The sequence below is a fragment of the Helicoverpa armigera genome, chromosome 14 (genome assembly GCF_030705265.1).
Source record: "Helicoverpa armigera isolate CAAS_96S chromosome 14, ASM3070526v1, whole genome shotgun sequence".
Classification (NCBI taxonomy): Eukaryota; Metazoa; Arthropoda; class Insecta; order Lepidoptera; family Noctuidae; genus Helicoverpa; species Helicoverpa armigera.
In genome coordinates, this window is record NC_087133.1 from 10,011,542 (window position 1) to 10,029,677 (window position 18,136).

Genomic DNA, 18,136 nt, shown 5'->3' on the forward strand with positions numbered 1-18,136 from the left:
TTGAATAGTTACGAATTTACGAAATTTTGGTTTTAAAATAACTAGCAAAATTTGACATATAAACACAACCAAACATACATAAAATGACAATATTACATTAAGTTGAATAGCTGCACAATAAAATATTACAAATTTAATAAAAAGAAACATACAAAAAATATTAAAACATTATTCTAATAGAAAATTACGAATTAAATGAATTGTCCTCTTTTCGCATTCTTTGACCAAGACATTCAATAACCACTAAGCTGCCTGATATCATTTAAACTTTAAAATTTCAAAATGAACATTTACTGACCATGTACAGACGACTGCAAAAATGTAGATGCAATATGGTTTAATTTGAATTACAACAAGGTATCAACTTTTTGCAGTTGACTGTACATAAAGTCTGTAATATTTTTCTGTTGCAAGCTCACACGGAAAAAAATCAGACAGTTGATTTTCTTCGTAAAAATAACTAAATGGTTAAAAGAAATGATGAAAATACTGACAAAGATTGAGCTGTATTTTTTCCTAATTAAAAAGAAAGAAGTTTCTAGTAAAACACACAGTTGGCACTAAGGTACAATGGGACGGTTGTGTTAAACATTCCCTTGACAGTTCACATATTTACGTAAATTGTACTAATTTGAATACATATAGGCTAAACGCACCTATTAGGTAACTAGGCGTAGTTTAACTAACGTTGGGTAACAAAAAAATCGTTTCCGAATTACAATTTTTATATTTATATTAAAACAAGTCATGGGAATTTCCTATTTACGGTTGAGTACAAGTAAACACAATGTGTGTCGAAGTGCAAATCAAAAATTATATTGTTGTTGAATGAAAGAAGTAGCCAAACGAAGAAAATATATTTAAAAATACTTTTTTATATACATACTAGAAAAAGTGCATTTTTAACTTTATCAACTATTGAGGTATCGCATGTTTAGCCTTAACTAATTAAATTTTCTAAGGGCGAATTTGAAACTCTAATTAACCGTTTATGTTGATGTTGTTCCATTGTCCATGAATAACGGATTCTTACGGTAATCCGATTTGCTTCTATATTCAAGAATGTGCATAAAGATTTTTTAGATGGTCACCCTAGTTGCCTGAAGCGGCAAATACCTAACAATATAATAGAAAGTGTAAATGTTTATACTGTATACAATTCACTAACACGTTAATATAGTAATATCATGGAAAAATATGGTTTACTGTGAACGATAATGAGTCGAACTATGTATATTTATTATTTATAATATCTAGGTAATGGCCTGTAGTACATAATTGTGAATTACAGGAGGCGACACGGGAGGCAGCATAGATTTTTTAATTTACTCTAATACAAGGAGGTGTTACAACTCCTGGTCTAGAAAAACTCTTGTCTATGATTCTATATCGAGCTCCCGTGCACATGTACCATTGGATGTCAACCTCTTTTAAAATCAATGGAGGAATAGACAGTATATTGTACATTAGTAAATGCTCTAATCCCCATTTTACTGGAAAACAAAATGTAAGGCACTAGAATAGGTAGAAAAAAATATAAGAAAGCGCAAAAATACTTATAAAAAAGTGCATCGATCTAAATTCGGTTTCACCCGCACCAAACAAACGTAAATGTAAACAATATCTTAACAACAATTAATCATATAAAATAAACAATTTGGTCCTCAAACCTTTGGAAATACAACAATATCAAAACATTAATCAATAAATTAATAATAAAATGTTGTTCTTGACGATATCTCATTTGAACTGCTCCTGCGTACAATAGCTACTTAAGTGAATATTTATGAACTCTTTATACTATACTTCACTACAATATTAATAATATCATGATTTTAAATAGTGTTTCATAATATGTCATAAATGGAAATAATCACCTTATTTATACAGTATTTTATTGTTAAATAAGTACTTCATCTATAGGTATATCAAGTATGAAGAATCTTTAAACGACTCCAATTAATATAAGTGTTGTGTTCAGTCTTTCCATTTTTATACAAATCTGGTAGAAAGGACATAGATAACACTCGCTGTCGTCTATATTATTCTATTAAATCGAATTTTATACAGTTCTATCACAATAATGCTGTATAAATTATTGCAGTGACGCAATCAGTATTCTTATTTCTAAGGAATGTCGCTTAAGTCTAGTCCGGATTACTTCTTAAAGAGAGCGGTTACCTCCTCAATCGTCCTATTCTTAGTCTCCGGCAGCTTCAGGTACGTGAAGATAAAGAATAAGATGAGCAGGACAGTGTAAGGCAGGAACACGTAGTTGCCGAGCGCCTCCGACATCGGGATGAAAGTGAGCCCAACTATGAAGTTAGCCAACCAGTTGACAAACGCACCCACGCTGACCGCCGCGCTACGAGCACCCTGCCCGAATAACTCTGACAGCAACATCCACGGGATCGAACTAGGACCCACACCGAAGAACGCCACGTACATGAATGTGAATATGACGGCGAATATGCTCATAGTCGTGTTGTTCTCGTACGTGAAGAATGCTACAGTCATAAGCACTGAGAACACCGCCATACCTGCCAGCCCTCCCAGCTGCAGTGTGCGCCTGCCCAAGCGGTCCATCAAGGGAATCGATACCAGAGCCATTATGAACAACATACTGCCGACACCAATTGAAGACAAGCGAGCATTTTCCTCCGTAAGTCCTGCACCCACGAATATCGTCGTCGAGTAATAGAGAACAGCGTTGATACCTCCCAACTGTTGAGACAAGTGCATCACAACACCAATAATAAGAGGCATTCGCAAAGCCCTGATGACGAACAAGTCTTTAATAGTAAACTTCTCTTCCTGTCTGGCTGCGCGGTCTTCTACGTGCATGTCATTGATCTCATCGTCAATTTCACTCGTTCCTCTGAGTTTAGCTAACTCAGCTCTAGATCTTTCCTCATCACGAGCGACAAGCAGCAAATAACGAGGACTCTCAGGTGCAAAAATAACCATCACAAACTGAATGGCGGATGGGAATATAGCGAGCCCAAGCAGCCACGGCCAGCCTTCGTTACTTCCTAGTATCATATCGATACCCAAGATCTGAGCACCGACCAATCCAAATGCGACCGCCAGTTGGTTGACTGTTCCGAAAGCGCCTCGCAGTCTCACCGGTGCTACCTCAGATACATAAGTTGGAGAAGCAGTCGTAGCAAATCCACAATTTACGCCAATGATAAACCTGCCGATTATGATCATTTCCACAGAATCCGCGAGTTTGCTGAAGCCCATTAATATTGCGCCGAGGACACCGAGTGTCGCGTTGACGAGAAGAGCATTTTTACGGCCGTACTTTTCTAGCATCCAGCTTGCGAAGGGGCATCCGATCATGCCGCCGATAGCGAAGATACTGACGATGATACTGAACACTAAGCTGGGACTGGCCTGGTACTGTTCGCTGATGAAGTTCTCTATGAAGGGGCGGGGAGCGTTGATGACGCCGGTGTTGAAGCCGAACTGCAGCATGCCGAGCACGGCGGCGCTCACCGCGTACAGCAGCGCGCCCGTCACGCCACCGCCCGCCATCGTGTGCTTTGAAGATTCTGAAAACAATATAGTGCACTATTAATATCTGCGAAGTGGATATCTTATCAGGTCAAGGTTTTAGATCAGTAGCCTCAAAACTGTAACGTTTTGATACACGAGATAAAATTGCATCTTGCAATATAGCAATTTAGGTACCTACCTACGTTATGTAATGTAGGTATCAATCTAGGTGGTTCTGGGAAAACCAGCTACTTCTCAGTTTATAGGTATGATTATGCAAATCTAGTATGATTGATGCTGTTTCTTATTTGAAGTATACATATTTAGCTTTGGTATGATCACTAAACGTACTCGAAACTGAAGTTATTTAGGTACTCGGTGTTCTACTATAATATATCTATTAACCACGCCGATATATTCGAGGCGTAACGAAACATCTACATTTGTAATGTGTTATTTAAAAGAAGCCATTAGACACAGAATGCAATTTTGTTAGCACATGTGAAAATGATTTGTATCCGTTGACAACAGTGAATTACTTTAGAAAATCATTTGAGCATGACTGAAACCACCGCACCATCCATTTCACTTTAAAATGTTGTACAGAAATAACCATTGTGTAAGTACAATAGTTTGATTTAAAATACACTACACAGTTGTCTTATAACAACACTTACACAATTTAAACTATAAGTTTAAATTTTAACATGTAACTGTTTTTTGTCCCCAATAAATAAAATAAAAATAAATAAATAAACACTGCTACTCTGAAGTCATTTGATGTCTCACGGATGATCAATCTAAAACTATTTTTTTTCATATTTCACAGATCACAATAATGAACTAACTAAGCGACAAAGTTAGGTATCTGACGAGAGCTGTAAAACGTACATTTCTAACAACACGACCTATGAAACGTTATACGTTAACGTCTACAGCTACTGTCTTTTCAATAACATTGATAACTTTCCTTACAAAGAGGAAAATTATAGTTAATGGACCGATGAAGAAAACATATTTGAAATGAAAATATCTTACCAAAAGAGCCCATCGCAGGACACGTCAAAACGAAACACTGAATAGTTCTAACAACGTCGTCCAAATATTGCCTTTATCGACCATATAGATACGAAATCTGATCAAGTTCTAAGATAAAGATTGAGATATACAATAAATAAATGATGTGCCTACGTTACGTATATTAACATAAGCTACTATATCTTGATGCCAAGATAGGCTTGTAACTAGGGATTGGACTATCGAGTGACAAAGATTGAAAGTAATATTCGTCATCAGTAAGGGAAAACCAGCTATATACCTAAGTATTTGCACCCATCGTTCTCATTTAGAAGTTGAAGGTTATTTCTTAAAACTAGCACTAGCAAAAAAATCCTGAATCCGCCATGTTTTTTGTTTAACCAGATTTTACAATAGCCATCTGTACACCCGAACTGACGTGAGAACGATTATCGCATGCACAAGAATTTGATAACACATAACGTAATAGACTGATGATGAATAACTCACGGTACAGCCACTGAAGTATTATATCTGCGAATTATATTTATTTCAGTACTAAATATGAAATGAAAACCTTAGTAAGCTTAGTGATTGTTAACAACATATAATCGAACATAGTAAAAAGGTTTCGTTCATGACGTCATGACAAATTCGGGTAGGCCATGGCCTCAGTAAGCACTCGTCTCCATTATATGATTAAAATAGTTACGTTAAATAATTACTAAAAGCCTATTTGTCTTTATATGTTTCTAGAGTCATGTCACATACATAGGTATCTGTAGAGTCCATCAAACATTAGGTAGTGTAAGTGTTGGCTACTTTTCCGTACGTTAAAACCTAATAAAAAATGAATCAAATACATAAGTAAACAGTAATAGTAGGAATAAGCGAACCAAAGAGGAAATTCAATGCTGCAATAAAGAACATTTTCAATAAAATAAATACGGAAACAATAAACTAAGAACATCATAAATTCTACAAATTATTATTAACTTGAGAATAACTTAATTACTTAATATATCGACGCATTATGAATTGCACCACATGGAATAATAACATAATTAATATGTTAATTTACTGCAACTAACAAACCTACATTCTGTAATGTGTGAAAGGATGCCGATGTCCCTCAAAATGACTGATTTAGGGAAAACGCTATGAAATCATCACAGGAAAGTCAAATTAATGCCTATAATTCAGTGTAAGGTTAATTATTGAAAAGGAATAGTGTTTACCTACTGCACGTAGCACATGCTTTAACAAGTGCTTATTATAAAGTTCCTAGGACTCTTATGTAGAGAACAATGATTCCCAAAAAAAACGACGTGAAATATAACCAGCCTACATAGCATAGATAAAACAATAATTATTAAGGAATACCTCTGTAGTTATTTAACTAGAGGGCGTTCTAAATCATACACGGCAGTTTTAAAAGGCACAATACGAATCTTAACGACTGTTGGTCATGCTGATAAGGAAGTGTTGATTACACCATTAGAAGAAAAAGTGGTAAAAGGTGTGCATTTTTTAAAAAGAAATTCATACAAGAAAGATGATCATAATTTTATAAAACACAAAAACTTTTGATAAGTACCTAACGCAGCAAAAACTGATGAACGTAGACAACCAGTTATTTCGCCCACAATCTTCAAATAAAATCGCGTACCCACTAATTAGTCCGATAACAGAGTAAAAATCATTATTCCTTTACACAACAAACAAAAAAACAATTGCAACACAAATATTTACAGAGAAACTACTTTAACAAAGAGGTTTCATTTAAACTTATCGACTAACAATAGATCTAATGAAATCGGAGATGTTCAAGATACAGCTTGCAACGTTGTTGTAACACTTAAATCTATTTACGAACAACAACAAGAAACAGACGATAAACCGTGCATTAGTGCCGCTTGAGGAAGATGATAATTGCGAAATAAAAGTACGAATAATAAATAAGCAGCAGGAGATGACATTATAACGCATAATTAATGATACAGAATTTTCTAGATAGATCGTATTCCAAGTAATCGAATTCTCTAGGATTGATATCCTACTAGCGATCAGTGGCATGCATTAAGGTCCAACCGAGAACACAATGATTTGGGTTTCGGAACTGTATAAAATAGCATAAATGTGAATACAATAACAATACACTTTACGACATAATTATTTGTCGCTGGTTTGGAGATATTCACACTAAAAATATACAACCAAAAGAAGCAGCAACGTGTGTAAACATGACACTACTATAAATATTTTCAGCTGAGCAAACGGTGATAAAAACTATAATGATAAGATTGAACGACAGTTTGTGACATGATACATGACATAGACTACCGCATTACACGCATAAAATTACAAACACTAATGTTTTGAATAGTAAATGTTTGATAATAAAGTAAGGTACAGGATTTATTTTCAACTCCACAAAAACTATCATGATTATGACATTTAACGAGGTTGATCAGACACACAAGGACTTTAAAGTAGGTGACACGACACTTTCTGTTCCTAATCCCGGTAATAACACTATAATAAAAGGAGCAGAAAACTCACCAAAAGATATAGAAATAAAAACACACGCGTCAGCAGATCACTGTGAAATAGTCACTACGAATAAAATGGAAGTTATTATAGCCGTGGATGGTAAAAACTGTGCGGTGAAGGCGACGGAGCAAAACGCACTGGCTGCAGTTAAGGCCGTTCACAACACTGAAGCAGGAGTGTCGTAAAGCTTAGAACATAACGACTCACTTGCATTGAGATATTCAAATCGTGCTTTACGCTCCACGAGGTAGTAAACATAAATATTTATAGTAACATCTTAATGTGTTTATCAGTCATTGTAGATTTAGCGGTCGTAATTGAAACTAAAGTGGGTGTAGATAGCAGGAATTTAGATTAACATGATGAACCTAAGCAAATTTTTACCATAATTCTTGTAAATTAATATATAGAAGTGACGGTGAAAGTAATATTAGTCAATCTGGCATAAGTAATATTAGCAAATACGTAATATTGAACGATATCCGTAATATGAGTACCCAAGGGAAGTGACTGACTTTTTTGCGTAGTAGATAAACCAAACGGCACAATTACTTAACAATAATTAGGAAACGACCCAAATTTGGCGACGTTATGGTACAATACTTGGAATTCTTCTATGTCTAATCATTGCAAAAACTTAATTTATAAACAATACCACTAGTAGTTAGAACTATTATTGATAATTACACGTTTTCTAAGTACATTTACTGCGATTACTTGGTCGTTGTAGTATGATTTACATTATATCTCACGAACCCACACCTGACGCGATTGTTTTCAATGGCAAGGTCACGGAATATATCAACAAGTTAAACATAAAAGTGATAAATGTTTAAAACGACATTACTTTTATTTAATTCTTTCGTTAAATGTAAATAATTGGTAGTGATGTCAATTATCATTACAATAACATAAAGCACGTTCGTTGTTGATGCTTCTTTGTGTTACTTTACGATAGACAACTGTTTTGTAGACTTCCAATTTTATATTGACGATTTAATAATAATGCAAAGTTTGTGTTATCACATTTTTTAATACAAAGTTATCCTTTCATCACGTAGGGTCCTGTTTTAAAAACCTAAGTTACAAGTCGCGAGTATATTTGAAACATCATAGATTATTTTAATCTAATCACTTTTATTAACCGAGTTTACAACAAGTTACATATTTTATAATTTATGTTACTATTGTGCCTACTGTACCAGTGCCTAAGCGGTACTGCTAGATATTAGACTATCAGAATCAAAAAAGAAAATACTTTCATGAAATGAGTCATTTTGATTAAATTTTTTGGGATAAAAAAGTGAAAATAAAACTTAGAAGCAGTAGAACATACTAACAATACTCCGCCTTTTGCATAAGTTGAGAAACAAGTTTCGAACGACCAAAATAGAAAAGGCTACACTATTATTCGCTAGAATCGATACGGCATAGGTAGCGGCAAAAAGTTCTTAAGCATAATCAAACACACATTAGCATTGAGGTTATAATTTCGTAGCTATACGAGTAAACATAGTATATAGAACTAGCTACTTTCTCGCTATATTTGTAGTAAACCTGATTCCAGCCTTGGAGAGCATGTTAAACTATCGATCCTGCGCCTGATCTCTCTCCGTTCGTGTCGGAATGCCGAATCGAACCATGAGAGTAAGGGAATCAAGAATGCACTAGCATGTGCGTACAACCGTGGAATATAATATGTCTTTCACAGATGGCTGATCTTCAAGAACAGTCACAATGACCGAAAATCGGTCTGGACAACATCATAAGAACCTGATTGGAAAGGCTTCATACAAAGATCTAACTTGTGCATATTCCTAACATTCAAGTTTCAGATTCTCCATACGAAAGGACAATGCTCAAAAAAAACCCAAGCCCGGCGCAAACGAAAAGTAACTCAAATTATAGGTAATAATAAGTAATGAAATACTGCATAGGAGGCCTCATCGAAATCAATGGCTAAATGTATGAAATTGCTATTTGATTTTTTAAAGGGGTAACATGAGCAGCTGGGGCTTATAGTTTAATTAAAGTGCTATCTGAAACAACAAACAAGTAATATGGCAAGTAATAAGCTTCTCCAAAAAGATAAATCAATACCGAAGTACAGGCTGCAGCGCCTACGTCATCGCGTCATGAGCGTTTTACATTACTTAGGGTGGGCTAGACTTGAGGAACAGTTCGCGCATCCCGCAACATTTTTGGATCTCGTCGTGTTAGAAATAAAGAATTGATGACTTTTAAGCGTTTTTATTAAAATGAAAAGTACATTCATATCCTGTTTTAGTTCTATCATCCTATTATCTTGTAAAAGTAGGTAGAATAGTGGAGAAGTTGCTATAAACATGTCATTATGTACACTCTTAAACGACAACTGTATCCGTTTGCTGTTCCTTTTACTAATACATTATGTTACCTCTAAAATCTTGAGTAGCAATGTACCGCAGATGTTAAAATTCGAATAGCAATTTCACACATATAGCCACTGATTTCGATAATGCCCCCTATGTAATATTTAATTACTTATTTTTACCTATATTTTGAGTTACATTTCTTTTGCGCCGGGCCTGGGTTTTTTTCTCATACTTCATGAGCATTGTCCTTACTGGTTACTTTCTTTTGTATTTTTTAATAACCAAGGATAATAAACGAGGCTTCAGATTAATGTTTACTAGGCACCCAGTGATAAATAATAACCACACACGACGTCTAAGGAAGGTGCCATTTAAAACTAATTGCTTCGGGTTTCTTGTGAGACTTTTTTGCGTGTCATCGAGGAAGTCACAAGTTGTATTTAATAAGGCACACAAAAGAGGCATGTACTTAGGTACTTAATCGGCTTTAATGCTATGTGTCGTGTTTGGCATATTATACAATCCGGTACTTTATCAATAAAGAGGGCTTAATTCGCTTGATGTTTTTGAGAGATTGAGAGTTTGCTGACTTCTAAAATATGTATATGTCTTGTTTCTAGAACATTTCTTCAAAATTCCACTTGAATAAGATAAAAATATGCGAATAAAGAACCCACAATACCCCAATCAAGTTGTCTGAATAGATTAATCACGGTAATCATATTCATTCAGACCACTGAAGTTATGTACAGGCCTGTCATCATTTTTATGTACTTATTGCTGAAGAAAATATGTATAATTCTACAATCCATGTAACAGTATATTATTGCAATGTATTACTGATTACTCCATGGAAGCTTTTTTTCCTAGTGATCTTCTCTCAGTGCCAAGACTAAATCGATTTTTCGACATGACGATGGTGAAAGGCACACAACGAACTTAGTAGAACCAAAAGAACATCAAAAAACAAATGCAGTTTTGAATTGTTAGAGGAAAATAAGTACGAAATACGTTTGTGCGTCATGCATAATTTTATGCACTTCCTGTAAGTACTAGCTAACCACAGTGACCGTTGCACCCTGCGTAGACGAACGTAATAATATTTCGTTAAATTATGCATTGTTCCAGTGTACAGAAACTATACTTCGCGTAAGTAAAGGATGAGATTACACATACGTCCAAGAATAAAACAAATAAGTACACAAATGTCAAGATAAAGTATCAGGACCAAGACAAAACTATGGAATCTTAAACGCAATCTTATAATGTAAACATAAGCCTTGTTTATGTAATAAAAGCGTCCGACGCAAGTAATCATTACAATGTAGTCTGTAAATCTAATCTTCTCTACAACCTCCTGACGTAATATTTATCATACTAGCATCCACCCACCTTGTTTGTCCATAAAAAAGACAATCTATTAGTGGAAGAATTTTTTAATTGGTTCGGTAGCTCATCACAAGCACCTACTACATGTTAGCTTTTCTACATAATTCTATTGCTCCGTTGGTCATTTTGGGGCTCGATTCCTGGATCGCTTTGTGGGTTTTACAAACTTTCACAAAGCAGTCCGAAGTCAGGAAGTTAGTGGTGCCCGAGAGGCCACGTAATGTCCCTATGGAGAACTGCACAATATATCGGTGTATTCCGACTTTTAAAGAAAACAGGCGTACGTCTTCCATACGCTTGGTTATAATATCAGTTTCCTTCTACGCAAATACTTTGAATAATAAATGCACTTAAGGCAGTAGACAGAGGATCAATAATTTTATAATTTGTATGTACCCTCGAGCACGCGGCGTCACTTCCCATGGTTTTCCCCACGGCTTGTATACCCGGCGAGACGCGTGTTAAGCCGCAATACCAAACATAATGTATGAAAGTCTGGGTTCGTTTATCACCTTGGTTCCACCTAATTTACTTTCAACAGTTTTACGATATTTATTAACAATTCAATGTAAATATTGTCGATTGGCATAATCATTTTTGTCAATAAAATAAAGTAAGTAGGCTTTTGGTAGTCGTCAGGAAAACATTTTGTACGACGCACTCGAAATACTGAAGGTGAAGGCCAGAATAAGTTTTGGGTCAATAACAAAGATTGCGGCTGATGTTAAAAATAAACTCGATAAAACAAACACAAGAAAACAAAAGAAAATATACGAATGGCGTAATTGAAACTTGACTCTACGCAGGCAATGCCTTAATTACAATTTTCTTTTGACTTGATTTCCAGTAGCCTGGTGTCTTATCAATATTAATTAATTTGTTTCAGGAGACAAACGCTTGTTCCAGAATAGAATAAAATAACATTTGCTTTACATTTAGCAGCCCCGACAGCATGATATTATCAGTCTAATCGTACAATGAGACCACTTCGTATATTTTTAGCTGCCAAGTTTTTATGTCATTTCTATTCTCACTCCAGTTCATTGCTCTACAAAAGCTGTAGACACCAATAACACTATGGGACGTTCAAGTAACTTGATAGCAATTCCCTCAATGTAAGTAAAAGTGTAAACACGATGCGGTAGTTTAGAGAAAGTCACATCGGCGCCGGCAGCTGTCATTGCGTCTACGTCATCAATTTAATCGTCACATACCGTGGTGGGACGTGCTTAGATTATTCTAGTGTGAGTGCGTAGCTTATGCTAGGAACAATATCATATTAAAAGGAGATGGCCAAATTTTCTTAGAAAAAAAACCCAGAATCGACAGCAACGAAATGGGTACCAATGGGTTCATTGTTATTGACTTTCGATGATGCCAAAAAATCCAGCCTGAAATCCATGGGGTATAGGAGCTATATCATATTTTCACAAAACTAAGTTCTGTTGAATTTATGTTGATTTGTAAGATTATTGACATCAAGGCACATAAAAAACAAGGTACACTAACATTGTACAAGCCAATGGTAATATCCCCATAGTTACAGAGTTTGCCTGGAGATTAAAAGGTCTTGTATTTAACCACTCCAGATACGATTAAGCACCGACCTTACCTACTTGGAGAGGTTTCGCAGTTACATGCAACCTTCACAACTGGCTCTGAAATGTTTTTGGAGAAATTGTCTTTGAAAATCGCGCCATGTGACATTGTCAAATATAACAAATGACTTAGCAATGCAAAACGGGCCAATCACGAGTCTGCATTCAACTTCTAACGAACATCAAATAGTAAAAGTAAACTTTTTTGTGAACTAAAATCTTGATCGAAAAAACGTTATAAAAAGAGAACCCCATGGTTTTTAGATGATTTGAAATACTTTTTAAAATCCACAAATTATACTGAATCCAATCATACATATGAAGTTCCTGTCGATTCTGGGTGTTTTTTTGGCCATCTCCTTTAGACTGGATTATACTGAAAATCTGCTTGCATGTAAATGCATTTATCACAAATCATAATTATGAGGACTTCAATATTTTCCGAATTATTATATTGACTATGGCACACTGTAACAAACACGTCGCGAATTCTTCTATATATTTTCAAAGAAATGATGCGACTATTTTCCTGTAGTCTTGAAATTCTGAATGCGCTGATAAAATGACGCAACTGCTGTTATGTTACTTTCAGGATTATTTTTTACGTCATCTTTCATTTGTGATATCAATCAGCTCTTCAAGTAGCAAGAAGTAAGGATGGATTTTGGAGCTTCGTGTTGCGTAATGTTAAAATCCTTGACTTTGTCTTGCAGCCCAATTGAGGTCTCCAACCTCTATGAGGCGCCATCAACACTTCGAGACAGGTGGAAAAAAATATTTTATGTAAAAACATTTTTCATGCCAATGAACCGCCTCTATTGCATGAAACGAACAATTGAAATTGGACAATACCGTCCATTTATTAATTATTTAAGCAATGACGACACCAGCTAATAAGATATTGAAGACAGAATTGCCAGAAAGCGCCAAATATACACACTATATCAGGGCAGACGTAAAGAACTATTCCGGATATTGCCTTGAACTTCTGATCGAAGTCATGTTTGGGGTCAAGGGTGAAGGTCCCCTTTGTCAGTACTCTATTGCTATCACATAAGATAATCCCTAAAACGCTCCGAAATGAATGAAAACACCAAAGTAATTGGCATTACGCTATCCTTCTCTAGATAACTAAGTGCAGATGATTTTTTTTTTTATATAAAAGAAGGGTTTTGTTTGATTGCCCAAATCGCAGGTTATGGTTTGTTTTTTTTTTTTCGAAATTACAATCAACACCCTGAATAATTGTTTTTGTTTTGCGTATTCAGTCAGGCATTATCATTTTTGAGAAATATTTACTGCTAATACTGAATTCCAGAAAACAAAACTGGTGACAAACCAGGCAAAAGCAGGTTAATAATAAACTAATTTACTTCTGCAATAAATAATGTATTTTCCTATTCTTTGACCTGACTTGAATAAAGTGCATTAAAACCACAGGCGGAACGTAGTACTCAATAAGAAATAGATCACGGACTATTCGATAAAGTGGAGTGTAATCATGGAATTCCAATAAATTCCTCTGAATGCCTGCTATGACCTAATTCTTTGTGGGGAGGACAATAAAATGCCTACCTGAGTCATGCCTCCTGGTTGAACTTTGACCCAAAACATTAGCCTACTGACATATTGGATAAGGCCTGATAAACGGCAATAAAGCTTGCCTCCTTAAGAGGATTCATAGCCACATAGGGTGTTCTGTATTTCCCCGAATATAGACGAGGCCTGATCAGGCACTAACGTGGTTGAGGCGCAACTTAAAAGGCCTTCAAGTAATTTAGGAAGTATAGTCACAATTGGTCATCGCAATTCGGGAGCTGTATTTTTTTTTACGACAGCTTACTTCAAGGAAATGAGTAACTGGTAGAACAATAGGGCCATGTGGTAAAACCCGAACCTTAATATTAATCGTCTATTATGTTCCAGTAAGGACAATAGTTTTGGGACTTCTAGGTATGCAAATGTGTGTGCAAATGAATATTATAACTGCTTACTACTAGGACGTTTGAAGGTGCCAATGAGTCAGATATTCTACGATTACTGCTGGTAGCCAAATTGGGAGGAGGAGTTCAAATCAAATTTGAAAAAAAAAAACCTGCGTCAAAGACTTCTTAACAATGAGTAGACTTCAATTTTAACGTCAGTCGAAAGTCGAACAAATAATAATTCCTTCGACTCGACGAGATGGCAGTGACATTTAATGGAAACGACATTCCCAGAATGTTGATAACATTTAGTGGTTTCCCGACGTTTTTTATGGGTTTCAGTTCTATTCGCGGGTATATTTTATACTCATTTATTTGTTTACGCTATGCTCTGAATTCTATTAATACTTATCATTTATAAATAGGTCAGCCTTTAGAAGTTTATTTTCTTGAAATATTCAAACGACATATTCATAAACCAGTTAAAAAAAGATTATTTGTGTAGGGGGACACCGCATTTTTTTAAGATGAGTAATTTAAAAAACCGCGTTTAAATTACGATTTATTTTTATGGACTTGAGAATAATTATCAGCTACCAAGTTATCATGTAAAATGTTTGAAAGTTGATAAGTCATGCAGTTGCATCACTCACCACCTTCAAAGTTAGGGTACACATTATACCATGTCATGCTGTTTTGAACACACCATATAAGTAGTTCTATAATGTTCCGTACTTCCTTTTACCTGCGCGTCATGGGGAACCCTAATAATATTAAGAATCGTTAAGAAATTACAATAGATATGTTTACTGCTATGTGTGACGCATTGGCGCCAAAAAGCCGACGTGCTTAGGCGCATGGATATTTTTTTAGGCAACTCGTTTTGGCACGTAGTCAATTTTTTTTATCAAATATTTACTGAACTCTAACATAACAAAGTGGGTATTATTTTTATCAACATCACATTGTTTAAGATTTTTGGTTTTCCTGTGGCGACATTTAGACTTGTTTAATAAATATTGACAAATATGCATGCTATAAGATATTAATAGCAGTATTAAACAAAAACATTAACTAAGGCACAAAATAAACAATAAGCAACAAAATCACTACTCGTAGATAGAATCTTAGAAAATCGTGATCTATTAAGCGAAAACAAAACACTGCTGTAAACGCCTCAACGGTTTTACGTCGGGTGATAAAAGCTGTGAGAACCACTATAATTTTATTAGCCCAGTTAAACGATTACCTAAATCTCGTGTTCGTAAGGTTTCCAGTACATGACAATAAGTGGCTTGCATGAATTTTCATTACATAACGACCATTAATGACTGCTAATAAAAAGGACGATGAACGCGCTTGGAGCGTCGCGTCGGATTGTGCTCCAGACTTATCGTACCTACAATGCTTTGATAATAAAAATATTTTTATTGTACACTTCATGTTTTTTTTTCGCATGTTTTAGTTTTTTTTTTTTTATGTAAGGATGCGTAGAATAACTGCATTGAACTTTACTAAAAAATTTTAAGCCTTTTGAAATTAATTTTGGTGGGTATGTAGGCCTACAATATTGAATTCTATGAAATGAAAAAGTTTATACATTATGCATACAGTATGAATAGATAGGACTCTTGAAATAATGATTTCATATATTTATGTCTATTTAAAAAAATACTGTGTAACATAATGAGATACATAAATGATTTTTACATGCAAGTATGTTATGTCTAACTTTCTTTATATTTATTTAAGCAGTAAAGAACTTTAAATTATCTGTAAAATAAATTATGTATACTATTTAAAGTAAATCCATACTGGTTTTTAATTAACATTTAAAAGCGATTTAAAATATAAGCATAAAACCTGCTCAAACAGGATAGAAGTTAAAGTTATTTTTACATCGATTTTTAAAGTAAAAAAAATATTCAATTAAATTAGCAAATCTTTACTCTACACATTACACTGAAGTGTCTCCACTATTATTAAATTAACAAGTTCATTAAATTAAGTAATAATATTCACTAATGTTAATATTATCACACTGAGAAATTGAACACAATGTAGTCTAGCATCTAGCATAGTTACAAATTTCAATAAAATTGGGATGTACTGTAGTTTTGGTGTATTAATATTAAACTAATGAATATTAAAATAAGAAAAATTGCTTTAAAACTAAAGGCAGGGTGTGACCGTGAGGGTGTAGTGTGTGAAAAATTGTGCAATTTTTCATTGATAGAGGGAAGTATAATTCTCTAGTGGTGCTGTGTTGGTTAACCACAAATGAACAATTAATTTTCTCAATTACAATTTTAATTAGCAGCTTTAAAGTTAGTAGCAGCTTCTGTGCAAATTGCAACATATGGTTAAACACATGTTTGTGAAAAAATAATATTTTTAACGAACCCTTGCCTAGTAGGCCTGCTGAATTATCCCTCTGCATATTGCCGGTCAACGGTTTTAACACTACTGACAGATTAACACGCGGATCCGAAACCGGTTCTCACACATCCACCGTCCAAACCACACAGCTAAAAATATCATATTTCTAAATATTTATTCCAGTTGACAGACCAAACAAACCTTGAAATCAATTTAAGAAAAATGATATTACGCTTAAAAATTAATGAAATCGCACAGAGCGATGCGAATTATTCCATTATTTTGTGAACAAGTGCTTCGCATGGGCTTACCCTTCGCACTTTTTTGAGTAATTATTTTATTAAATTATTTTTTATACATACTCTGTCCTTCTTCTTAATAAAAATTACAGTGCACAAGGCAAATTAATTTGATAACAAAACGCCCTACAAGACGACTGAAGATGTTTAATAAAATATAAATAATAAAACATACCTTAATTTAAACGAATTATAACTTTTTCACCGAAGTGTCACTGTAAGTATCATGTTCCAGTTATTATATTTGAAATAATTTGAGAGCTGCATGTGAACTGCCGGATATATGTATCGTCTTTCTGAATTATTAAATTGGAGAAATAAATAACTTAGGATCATCCGCCGCACCACTAACTGCTATTTGCCCACTGCTCTAGCAACGCTCCGTTCCACCATTTATAGTCGTGGTCAGATAAATCGATGACACCACTGACAACAGGATAGATACTGGAATATGGCTAAAGTGAGAAAGAGAAGAAGCATATCTGATAAACTCCCAAGTAAACGTGTAACAGAGTCATATATTAAAAAAAAACTTTTTTTTTTTTTCAAAAATAAAACAAATAATCGCATATTTACACCATTTTAATAATTTTGTCTCACGATCAATAAAATTACTGTGCTTTTTATGAGCTTTAATTTTAAGGACTTAACGAAAGGTATAGGTATACGATTTAATTATTTAAAAAATAATTCTCTATCCACGTAAGTACATACCTAAATTAAGAACATGGACATAGCATAGAAACCAGAAGTTACTCTTCAGTAAATATATTTTTAGGCTGGCTGCTGCTGCCATGGGATTCGGGTCCCATAATTTTAGCCGAAATAAATAATCGACAGCAGAAAGTAACTAATACTGTAATGTAATATCTTTATAAAAATAGCTTAAAACCCTTGGCCTTTCAGTTTCAGCTAAAATCTTTTTATTATATACTTATATATTTATACGTAATACTTTATCGCAGTATTTTTATGTAAAATACTGTGTTTACTTCTTAGATATTTAATCTGAGGTTTAAATCATTGGTTGGTATAGATTTTAGAAAAAAAAACGAACGAATGCCATTTGTTATTGTTTTTCTGCGTTCAGAATTTTAATTTTTATATGGTGGCTTTTACTC

General features: G+C 34.5%; 1 protein-coding gene across 4 annotated transcripts; it reads right to left on the bottom strand.

Annotated features, from left to right (window-relative positions):
• Positions 1 to 487: 487 nt before the first annotated feature.
• Positions 488 to 17,406, bottom strand: LOC110375313 (glucose transporter type 1). 4 transcript variants are annotated; one of them, XM_021333382.3, is made up of 3 exons: positions 17,191 to 17,406; positions 16,741 to 16,865; positions 488 to 3,557 (listed from the first exon to the last, which is right to left on the bottom strand). In XM_021333382.3, the coding sequence occupies exons 2-3, from the start codon at positions 16,775 to 16,777 to the stop codon at positions 2,158 to 2,160; spliced, it is 1,437 nt and encodes a 478-aa protein (XP_021189057.1). In that variant the 5' UTR covers positions 16,778 to 16,865; positions 17,191 to 17,406; the 3' UTR covers positions 488 to 2,157. The 4 variants fall into 4 exon arrangements, with proteins under 4 accessions (XP_021189057.1, XP_021189060.1, XP_021189061.1 ...); XM_021333385.3 differs by lacking the exon at positions 16,741 to 16,865; XM_021333386.3 differs by lacking the exons at positions 16,741 to 16,865; positions 17,191 to 17,406 and adding an exon at positions 7,081 to 7,249.
• Between the last annotated feature and the right edge of the window lie 730 nt (positions 17,407 to 18,136).